This window comes from Gymnogyps californianus, chromosome 2 (assembly GCF_018139145.2).
Source record: "Gymnogyps californianus isolate 813 chromosome 2, ASM1813914v2, whole genome shotgun sequence".
NCBI classification, from domain to species: Eukaryota; Metazoa; Chordata; class Aves; order Accipitriformes; family Cathartidae; genus Gymnogyps; species Gymnogyps californianus.
Genome location: NC_059472.1, coordinates 52,035,012 through 52,046,819, shown reverse-complemented (window position 1 = coordinate 52,046,819; position 11,808 = coordinate 52,035,012). Strand labels below are relative to the sequence as shown.

The following is an 11,808-nucleotide window of genomic DNA, read 5'->3' as shown; positions in this document are numbered from 1 at the left end:
AAGTTTGTGGTATTAATTTTGAAAAAAATATTTTTCATTTTATATATAAGCTTGTAAAATACTTCCTATAAAACACTTTTTCCTTAAAATCTTAAATTTTAATAGAAGCTCATTCAGATAGAGAACACTTTTTTCCCCTCTCATTTCTTTTAATACACCTTTTCAGAACAGAACAGCTATGCAAGCTTAAGTCATCAAAAAGTGTCCATATGAATCCGTACAACCTCCAGCTCCAGCAGGAAATTTTATCGATCAACATTTAGTTAACTACAGAACTTAGCAGGGTGGAACAGATTTATTTTCCAGCTTACTATCACCCCCTCTATGACAACGCACCAGTAAAGGATCTTTAATACATTTGAAAATTTTAAGTTACTGTAAAATAAAGTCATTGTTAAAACAAACTTTCTGATCATGGCATTCTCAGAAAACAGAACAGATTTAGAACACCCTCCCACCATACGTCACAATTAAAATGACTTACCTCGTCTGGTCTTGGCTCACATAAATGTTTTGTCAAATTACGCAACAAACCATTTTCTGCCCCTCTCTTTGTGGGCTGTTTTATTTCTAATGTCACTTCTTTAGCTCCAGCTCTTTCAGATGAAGGATCTGATTTTTCCTGCACACAAGTTGCACTTTCATTCTCAGAGAGTCCCGTTATTGACAGCTTGCCTTGTGCCTTCGAAGGCTCTGCTTCTGTAGCTATTTGACTTGCCTCTGAAACTTCAGGGTAATCTTTTAACAAAGAAAGCTTGGGGGCATTTGCAGAATTTAAGTTACTTTGCTTCATGTTACTAGCTTTCAGTAATTTAATTTTGGTCCATTTAGAGTTTTTGTTTGAGGAGTTATTTCTACCATTCAGAGTGCACTTGACAGGCATTCCTTTTTTGCTAGGGAAAAAACGTTTGCATTGAGTACTTTGACTAGGTTCTTTCTGAGTAAGCATTTCGCTTTGTTGAAGCGGTATTTCGGCGTGCTTTTCTTCTGTTTTTCTATACTCAGCATTAGGGGAATCTTTTTTCACCTCTACTGTATCTGATTCAATCTCACCTGCGATTTCTTCACAAAGTTCAAGGATGCTTACCCTTTTGGATTTCGCATCACTCTCTGGTTGATCAGCCACATTTGTTTCACTTGCAGATGGCTGTGAAATCTTTTTTGGTTTTGTACTGTTTTTTGCATTCTGATACATTTGCTGCTTTTCCTTAGTTACTGTCTTAGAATTTGGCTTAAGAGAATCTGTTTCCACTTTCTTTGTGTTGCTAGGAATAGCAGATACAGGGCTCGTTTGGTCTTTCTTAACTTCCTCAAGACTCTCATCAGGACATAATGATGACCCATGAAGGTTGTGTTGAAAGCTGCTGGAATTATCATTTTTATTGTCTGCTCTACATTTTTTCTCTTTCAGAGAGCTGGTCACTTCTACATGTATTTCTTTATCCTCATTTGTGTTGTTTGGCTTTATTTTTGTGTTTTTCTGTTCCGTTTTCTCGCCAGCAGATTTAAGTACTTTCGCTGCAACACTGTGAGCATGTTTTTTTGCCTGGCTACTTTGTTTAACTTCCAAAGCTTTTTCTTCTTTAACTTCTCTGTTGCGCAGGGATCTTGCTGGTACATGTACGTGTGTTAACTGCTGCAGTCTCTGTGACCTCCTCATTACTGGCTCATTTGGCGCAATTATGCATTTTGACTTAGGAATTTCTTGCACAGATTTTTTCTGGCATACCTCCTTATTTTTTGTAGATTTAGGCTGCTGTTGGACCTTTTTGTCAGGTATTGTTTTATTATTCGAGTTGAATCCTGATGATCTTGTAGTCATGCGCATTCCTAGTTCAGGTTCATTGGTGTTGCCACTGAAAGATTCAAGTAATTATTTTTTCAGCATCCAGAAAGTAGAATTTGTCATAAGATTCTTCTCATTCCTACTAACCTCCGCCTCTTTTTTTTCTTTTCTTTTTTAAAAGACTAGATCTTACACCCTCAATAGTTTTAGAAGAATTTTCTTTAGAATCGTTCTAAAAAGACTTCACTTCCACCTGGTTACTCTTAAGTGTAGTATTTAATGCTTTTTATGCATGGCAAGACTGAACTATGAACACTAGATGAACGCTTTTTAACATCTCTAGCAGTTTTTAATTCTTGACACTTGTGGCTTTCAAATGAAGTATTAGCTTATATAGTGTTAGATTTATTATCACTTCAGAAACTTTTTTGGAGGAAGTCTTTCTGGATTTCAAGACACTAACATGGTTCCACAGAAAGATCATGTAGCAGGTATCATACTTAATGATTTAAGGCTGATCTTCCCAGTAGTACTATTTAACTATTTACCTGTATCTTTAACTCAAATTCATTCTGCTTAGATTAATTTAGTCTACAAAGATAAACTAGAACAACTATTTATTTTTTTGTCACTGACCTGTTTGATTTGACAGAAGTTTTGAGTACAGTTTTCTCCTGCACTGCACACTGATTAGGCTTTGATTTATTTGAGACATGTTTTGTATCTGACACCTCTTTTTCCTTCTTCGTCGATGACGGTTTGCTGTTCTTGTCCAGCTTTGGACGTTTAGCAGAAGGCTCTACTAACATAGACTTCCTTTTCTGAGCTGCCATTTCTGTAAAACACAATAATTGATTCAGCTTTTAAAGTCTTTGTCAACTGTTGTTACAGTGTCAGTTAACACAACCAAAGATTTGCCTGTTTTACAAAATAAGCTAACTGATATTCACTTTTCCTTTAGAAGCAGATCATGCTAACTGTGACCAGAAAACAAATCATCAAAGCAATCTCAAATCAAATTACATTTATTTTACTTACAGGTTTTTACAAGAGGCAATCGATGTTTAGGCCAAAGTAACTTATCAAGGTGTGCCAAGAGCATTCCTTACGTATATGCTTACGAACAGGACGTTTCATGCCACCTATGAAGAATATAAAATGTTCATGCAGTAAGCACTTTATTAACTTCCTTCTCAGACTCCGAATTTGGCTTTCCCACCCTCTTCATCCCTTCAAACAATGCTTAGCTTTAAAGTTTCTTTGATAATCAATTAAAAAAAGAAAATCTACAAATTTTATTTCCATATCCAACAGTTTTTGGCATTTTGCTGTCTTAAGCATTACCTTTTTACCTTTCGAAAGGTGGCAGATAATAGTATCATTTGAAAGGAAGTTTCTCAGCCTTTTGCATTTTTCCAGAAAATAGTATGCTGCTCTCTTTCATAGCCCACAAAGAAGTGGGCCTGCTGTCAGTCCTGTGCCTCACAGCAACAGTGGATAAATCCATTAGACTCTACTAAGTTTTGTGGCTGCTACTACAGAACTTCATAGGCATCAGCAACTGCCTATAACTGTTCCTTCTAATATGACTAAAGCTACAAATCAGAGACAGAAAGCCTAGAAAGTAGCATTATTTGAGACATTTGTCTTGGGCAGTTAAAGATGATGTCTTCATGAGAACTGAAATGTTGTTAATGATGCAGAAGTTAATCTGCACAAGAGTCTGAAAACTAGCAGAGATCCTCAGTAAAAAGTCTTCACAGATTTGGTTGATCATACCTTTCATGTCTATTTGTGGCTTCTGAAACTTTTACGTTCTCTTATTCAAAGACACTGGTTTTGTATTATGGCATAAATAGTAATTGTTCAGCAGTTTCACTAATATCTTTTTAAAATTAAGTTTACTGGAAGACTCAGTGCTCAGAACTTCCATATCACATTTTTAGGTCAAGAATTGTCTATTAATTTTTGCCATTGACAGACTGACAAAGAAATATTTCTGTAACAAAATTATATTACTTTTCAAACCTTAACTAATCTGATGTTAGTTTGACAGATTTTTAAGGTCAAACAGGAACTTTCACAGACCAGATACTTTCATTTCATTATAACTACAGTAAGCCTTCCAGTATTGACAAATGCATGTCTTTCTCCAATAATTTGAAAGATATTTACATTAAGCTCCTTTTAATAATCATTCATTATCCAAAAGGAAAAAGAGCTGTACTTTTTCTTTTCTTTCAGACTTAAAATTGTGCTTAACCTCATTTTCATTTATCCACTCTCTTATGAAGACACTTCTAACCATGCAAGACTGATAATACTCAAATTCCAGACACCAGTGCTGTCTTCTGACCTTCTCCTTTAAAGAAGCTGCATGACTAGCGACTCATATTTGAGATATGTTTTTTAATTCTATCCAGGGAAGAAATCTCTAATAGCACTTTTCATGGTGTTATTTCCACGTCTCTCCCTAAGGAGCTGGTAACAGAATTTGTATGCCTTACTTCTAATAGCTCATGAGCTCCATGACACTTAGCAAGCCTACGGGTTTCCACTAGTCAGATTATCCGTCAGAGCCGCAGTATAGCCACTCACTCTGAAAATAACAGCTCTAGTTGCTGAACAAGTCTTCGGTCTTATGTTCTCTTGGTTTAGAGCACAATGTTGACTCTCAGAATTTGAGAACACCATGACACATACTGTACACACCTAGACCTTGGTTTTTTCCCAGACATATACAGACATCACTGTCACTGTCAGCCACATGACATGGCATACTCAGGAAAGACTTTCAAGTACAAAACAGAAAATATCATCCTTCCCTCACCGGTATTGATTCTCAGGCCACTGACAAATACACTCCCCTCCCACAAAGAGAACTAGCTCTTTAATAGTCATTTCTTTCCTACTAATACTTTGCACAGCAGAGCAAGGACTTTTCCAGACATTCAAGAACGGGCAGTTTCTGCCCTGAAGAAGTCCCCTCTAGTAAAAGCCAGATTATGGAAAGTAGGGAAGACACAGAAGTACAAGAACAAACTACACAGCAGTCAAAGGTTTTGGTGCAAGTAGAGGAAAAACAGAAGCACACAACTCTCACGCCTTCAAGTCCTTAAAGCAGGGGCGAGCCCTTGGTCTCTGCTGAGACTGGGGGCCCACCTGCTTGACAGGGCGCTGGGGTCTCACACATGAGTCTCCCCCACTGACCGGCAGGACAGAATCTCGCAGCCCCCGCACCTTAACTCCCGGCTGAGACCCCACGACGGAACTCAAGAGGAAAGAAGAAAAGGGGAGGCCGCCAAGCGTGGCCCAGTGTCATCCGCCTCAGCGCCCCGCCGTGACAACCCTTCTGGAGCAGGGCCTGGCAGGGAGCCCCTAAACCCGGCCAAGAGTTCCTCAGGCCAAGGCAAGCGCCACCGAGGGGCAAGGCGGGGGCTGCGGAGAAGCAGCCGAACACCGCAGGGCGCCCTCCCCAGCTCCCACTCGCGAGCAGCCGGCGAGAGGGTATCGCCCGCTCACTCCCACCGCGATCGCGGAGGCAGCAGCGGCCGCAGGCAGGCCCGAGCCCGGGCCGCGGCCGGCGAGGCAGGCCCGAGGAGGAGACGCCGGCCTTTCGGCCCCGAGGTGGGGGCAGACGGCACCTCTCCGCGTGAGGACGGGCTACCGGTCACGGAGCGGGGGGAGGCGAAAGGCTGACGGCAGCCGCTGGCACACGGGGCAGCGGGGGGTAAACTTCCTCATCCCCCCCCACCCCACCCCCCGGCGCGAGGCGGCCGCTTACCTCGCGCGAGTGTCAGCGACGTGCCGGCAGCGCGAGCCGCCCTCCTCGCCCGGCTCGCCAGCTGCGGGGGTGGGGGGGAGGGGTGAGGGAGGGGGGAGGAAGGGAGGGGGGAGGAGGGGGCGGGGCGGAGGCGCGCGCGACGCCGGGTGGGTGGGGGGAGCGCGCACGCGCGCGGGGCCGGGGCGCGGGTGGGTGAGCGGAGGCGCGCAGGCAGGCGGCGGCGTCGAGGTCGGCGCGCCTCGCGCCCCCTTCCTCTCCCCCTGCGAAGCGGCGGCGGCGAGGCCGAGCCTCAAACCTGCTCACATCCGGGCACCGGGGCAGGCCCGCCCCGCCCGGCCGCCGTTCGAGCCTCTCCCCCCCCCCCCCCCCCCCCCCGAGACGGGACACTTCCGGCGGGCGGAACGGGGTGGATGTCGTTTGCGCATGCGCAGCGGGTGCCGCAGACGGAAGGGCCTGTGCGAGGGGAGCGCTGCAAGTGCGCCGGGCGGGGCGGCCCCTGCCGGCCGCGGGGGATCGGGCCCGCCGCACCGGCCAGCCGCCTGCCCTCAGGGACGGGCTGTGCGGCGGGAGGTTTGCCCCCACCGCCTCAGCCGGTGCCCGGTGCTGCCCTCGTCCCGTCCGACCTGGTGGCGTTATCCCGGCGGCTTGGCCAGCTCGGGCCGGCTCGGGCCCGTCTTGGTTTTTAGCCCCGTTCTCTGCCGCTAGGCTCCTCGCCTGCCAAAAACGAGGGGGACAGCAGCACCGCGTGCTGACAGGCCCGTGGTGACAAAGTGAGTTACGTGGTGGCCCGCAGTGTGTCAGTGACACCTCATGACTGGCAGTCATAGCCAAATGCAAAGTGAAAAATCTCCCCAAGTCGTACGCTTCCAGGTAATGGTGGCGTCACAGCAGTATGTGCTCGCAGCAGCGTTTCCTAAGTGTGTATGGGCTGCTTCTCACAAACATCTTTGGAAATCCCTCTAAAGATAGGTTTGGTGCTGTACGGGAAGTGACCTCCACTCTGACAACGCCTTTGGAAACTTCTCTAAGGATATAGAGATACATTTTGGGGTTACTGGGGATTTCCTGCTGATCGGCTTTGCTTTAGGTGCACAGACAGCAGTCTCCTTAATGCAGGTGCAGCATTGTGCTGGTGTATGTTGCTTGAGCGTAAAAGCAGGAGGGACGCTTTTGTGTGTCTCAGAGACCAAAGAGGCTTGTTGGATGTGTCCTGGTCCCGTACAGTGTCCACTTCTCTCTCAAGAGCAATGAGTTCACTCAGTGAACTGCCTTTCTGAGTCCAGTGAGGTTTGCTTTCCCAAGTTTGGTAGTAACCCTGCAGATGCCAGCTAGCTGTTTTAAAAGTTGTGTTCTGCACTGTGTTTCACAACTCATTCTATAGCATAACCATGTATTTGTGATTTTTTTTCCATTGTCTGGGATATTTCAGTCCTTACTACACTGGGTAATGGATTTGTACCTCATCTAACCTTACGTTGTGGCTTCATTGCCTCGGGATGTTTCCGTGTCTGAGCCTATGTCTACGTTGACAAGTAAGAGAAGTTCTGAGTGAAAGAAGGGGAGCTGAGGGTCTGACATCCGCACCACTGACATGCCAGTCCAGACCAGCTTTAGTCTAGTCCTGTGGATGCAGCGACTGCTAGGATTGGAACGCCTTGGGTACATTCTGGGGATGTATCTGTCGGTTTGGTTTCCTTCAAAAGGAATCCATTATGCACACTCCAAGACCTGCATGACGAGAGCAATCAGAAGGTTTCCTTCAAAAGTGCGCTGCTGATCCTAACTAGAATACTAATGTAGAGGTACCTCATGCATACCTAGTGCACTCCATCCATCTTACTAGGCTAGAGCTAACCTGAAGTACATCCTACCTGAAATGCATATAGTATGTGTGTCAGGATCTCAACATTAAGTAGCTTTGCTGTACATGTCCACTGCTAGCGGTATGTTCTACTTGCTAATACAGACACAATCTCAGTTTATTTGACTGTAAATTTACATAGTGATGTGTATACATCACTGTATCGGAATGACTGGAGAACAGCGTGATGAACGTTGGCATTAGCCAACCAATAAATGACTGTGAAAGATGTTAGCAGAAAAGTTTTTGAATGGCAGCATGTGACAGGGTTTCTCCCAGAGATTTCTGATTTCCTGTACAGATTTCTGGTTGCAGTTTGCTGATCTAACAGACAGAGACCACACAAGTATTTTAGTGCTTGGAAGCTACACAGCGTAGACATTCTGCAAATATTCTTTTGTTAATGTTTGAAGTATTTAAAAAGCAGTTATTTTGATTTTTGTAATAAACTTTTTAGGCCCTTTTTATAATCTTCCAAACATTTTATTGATTTCTATAGCTATTACGTTAATGGGATTAATTATTGGAAATTGCAGTCAAGTTGCTGAATAGCATAAACATTTTTATATCTAGATCAAATTACCTGGAGATATTTTGTTCTGCTTGTAAATTTTTTTTGTCTCTTTATTAACTGCCTTCCTTGATAAGTCCTCTTTCTGGGCACACTAAATTGAAGCACAGTTTGTCCTAGACAAATGGAAATTTTCAGCAGCTGCAGTTTTTGAAAAAGCTGATAGGAGGAAATGTTATTTATAACTCCCTGTAACAGCTCCTCTTTAATGCATGGTAATCTGCTGTGACTTTACAATGAATGCAGCAACATGTGGTCTCCTGCTCTCCTACAGTAACCTGCAGAATACTTTCCAGATGAAGGATACTTTAATCACTGGACTGCCTGTAAATTTCCTGGAGGATGATAAAAGCATTTCTTTATGTTATCGCTAACTTTGTAAATTTAACGTGATGTTTTCCCATCCCTCTTTCTTAGGAACATGAAGCAAGTAAAGCTAGATTTTCTCACATCCTTCTGTGGAATAGTAATTTGCTGTACAGCAGGCAAGTAGTAACGAAGCAGGCATTCTTATAAAGCATTAAATTCCAAACTTGGAAAAACTCAATTCATGGGATCGAAGAATATGAGTAAATTTCCAGTTTTCCACAGAGGGTGGCAGCATTTTGAAGCACTGATGTCAGTGTGAACTTGCTAGCAAATGTCACTTTGCTGAGAGAACACAAACTTTACAGAAATTTACTCTCCTTGGAAGTTGTGGTGAATATGAACAGGAGTGCTTGGGCACGGATTTGCTGTAGAACTAGGGGACCTGGGGAGGGAGGAGGAACTGCATTCACATAAGTGGAGTTTGTGGATAGGACAGATTTAACCCCAAAAGGGTTTTATGTTAATTTAGCCTTGTTTACCACTACTGTAATACTGCTGGAGTGCCTCTGGGCTGCAGCTAAGTGAAAAATTACTTGCTTTTAGGTTATGCTTTTTTTCACAGGAGCAATAACTCAGCTGATACATGGATCATCAGAGAGTGTCCTGTTGGGCTACAGCTTCGGGAGATGCAGTGACCCTGTGTAAGAGCTGACTGTCACCAAAAAGGGGAAGCCTCTCCCACTATTTTCTCCACTTTCTTTCCCCACTCTCAGCAGTGTGCTCCAACTCCTTACCTCATGCCACCCTCCCTCTAGCACCTGAGGGACCCCTCTAGGCAAGCAAATTTAACTTACTGACCTGGCAAAAAATTAACCCAGTGGAAAAACTGGATCATATTCTGCCAGGGCAAGAAAGGTTGAGGACCATATGACTGGAATCAGGGAGGATAAGAGAAGGCAGGGGAGGAGGAAGAGCAAGCCTTCCCCTTTTGGCATGAGGGAGCTGTTAACATTGACAGCTGCTTGTGAAAGTGCAGCCTTAGGGGTGGGCTACATAGTTACAGGATTGAGCTCTTGATCCCAAGCTCAATCACAGCAGTCCTGCTAGCACACAGAACTTGCAGCCCCATTTGATGTGCTAACACACTCCCAGCCTGCCCTACTGCTTATCAGACATGTCACCTGAGCAAGGAAGCGGTGACTGACAACCAAGAGGCAATAGCTGCTTAAACCTCTCAGCTGTAATTAACCCTGCAAGCACTCCTACTGCATCAGAAGAATGCCTCAGACAGGTTAGCCAAGGCCACATGTGAAGCTGATTTAAACTAGTGGTTTTCTAATCACTAAATATATAGATCCTTTAAGGAACTGGAGGAGTGGCTGAGACAGCATAGGGCTCGCACTTGCAACCATTCAGCAGATTCAAAAAGTCCCTCTGCCCTCATCAAGGAAGAAGGGTGAGGCTGATTTTTGTATCTCCAGTAGAAAGAGATGGGAAAATTGGATCCCTCAGAGGAAGAGATGTTTGCCAGTGAAGAACCCCTGGCTGTTGTGGCTCCTGGGGTGTTTGGCAGATTTTTTTCTTTTCTTCTGTTGGAATGAAAATTTAAAAAAAAAAAATCCATGGCTGGGATATTCTACAGCAGATTGGCTGCAGGAGTTCTTTTGCTGGCTGCTAAGAAGCACCATTAGTCTATTGTGGGGAGGGGAACCAGCATGTATGCTGGAGGTGTGTGGCAAGCCCCCAGGGAGATTCTCTTGGGCTTTTTTATACCTTCCTCTTTCTTCTTCATTGCCTTGAGCATTCCAAGACTCTTTTTGACTAGCTGGCATCCTGGGATGAGAACCACAGCATGTGGCTCAGGCTGAAGGGTGCCTGTGTGCAAGGGTGACTCGGGGAATGAATGTTTCCTCTTCTTTTTTTTTTTTTTTGCAGGGCGATGGCGCATTGAGCTGGAGCAGCCTGGGGAGAGCACGGTGTGCTTGCTCATGAGCATCACGTGCATGGCTGAAAGTCCTCTTCCTGGCAGGTCTGAGTCATTGGCATGAGCCAGGGAACTGTAGGAGTTGTAGGTGAAAGAGGCAGTTCCCCTATGAAATTCCTGTGTAGATGGCACGTGGGACAACAGGGATTGGAGGGTGCCCTGACTCCTGGAGTTAAAGAGCTTTACAGGGGATCTAGCTAAGAAAGGAGGGGGCCCATGTTGAAAATGGAGGGGGGGGAATTGGAATTTTTTTTGTTTGTTTGGTGTTTTTCTTTTTGCAGGGAGGCAGGAAAAAAAAAAACTGAGCTGGGACTTGTCCGGTTTGCTTGCATGCTGAATGTGAGATTTTTTTCGGGGGATAGGAGGAGCAGGGATAGAAAGGACTGTAGGTAGCTACATCTGGAGGGAAGGCTGGCAGTTGGTTTGCAGAGATTTGGGGCCAGGCCAGACAGTGGATGTGTATGTATGTGAGTGGTACATAGGGGTCCAGACAATTACAGAAAAAGGGAAGGGGGCCATTGTCTGAAACATTTGGGAACTGCTGAGATAAGCAAGCTGCTCCATTCTGTTGACTTGAAGGGCTGAAACAGTTGACTGCTAGATCTCAGTTGGAAATGGCAACTTGCAGCAGGGAGGAGGTAAGGAGAAGCTTCCTAAACCACAGCTGAGGAGTAATTCTTGAAAATTGAGCCCTTTTCCAATCTCTGTAGTGGTTGGTGTAGGCCTTGGAGTGATTGCGCTCTGCAACAATCAGCATGTTGATGCCTGAAGCGTGCTACTTGGTGCCATATTGGCAGGACCATGCTGACCTGCCTGGAGTCAGCAGTGTTTTATTGACATTTTCTTGACACCAGCTCCTGTAGAGTTGTAGACTGTCCTCCATAGCTTGTTCTGCTAAGTCTTGTAAACTGTGCTGGTTTATGTCTTGGTTTCTAAAAAGAGCATTAATCTTTCTGTTCAGTGTGAAATACGTACCATGGGTTAATTTCTCTGCATTCATAGAACCATATTTTTCTATTTGAAATTTTCAGTTTTTCTAAGTCTATTTGCCAAGAGTGGACATAATAAATGACACCTTAAAATCTTCATCTTTATGATCTGGTACTATGACAGCTAAGGTCACAGATGGCTTTTGGGTGACTGAAGGCCTCACAGATAAAAAGAACAGTAGCTTGCATTGACTCCAAGAGTAAATTGAGAAGAGGTGGATGTTCTGGAGCATGTATGTAATATGTCCTGTTCTGAGCAGGGGCATTGGACCAGACAATCTCTAGAGGTCCCCTCCAACTTCAACTACTATGTCATTCTGAACTAGGAAGAAAGTTTTCTTTAAGAGGTGTCTGCATCCTTTGTGACCTGGAATTTCATTTTCATTATACTCCATCTTTCCAGTAATGAGTGCATTGGTAACTAATGATTTTCTCCCACCTCCAACATTTCATATCCCTGTTGCTGTCTGGATACTCAGATTGCATGAAAAGCCAAATAAAGACCCTATGAATTCACACTGTTT

General features: G+C 44.5%; 1 protein-coding gene across 2 annotated transcripts in view; it reads right to left on the bottom strand.

The window, feature by feature from the left end:
• Positions 1–2,912, bottom strand: part of ESCO1 (establishment of sister chromatid cohesion N-acetyltransferase 1) — a 32,631-nt gene extending 29,719 nt beyond the window's left edge. For both annotated transcript variants that reach the window (XM_050892206.1, XM_050892207.1), the window contains exons 1-3: positions 2,825–2,912; positions 2,423–2,621; positions 485–1,856 (exon numbers count right to left, since the gene is read on the bottom strand). In XM_050892206.1, coding sequence (XP_050748163.1) covers positions 485–1,856; positions 2,423–2,619 — 1,569 coding nt within the window. In that variant the 5' untranslated portion in view covers positions 2,620–2,621; positions 2,825–2,912. The remainder of the gene's footprint in view (positions 1–484; positions 1,857–2,422; positions 2,622–2,824) is intronic.
• Between the last annotated feature and the right edge of the window lie 8,896 nt (positions 2,913–11,808).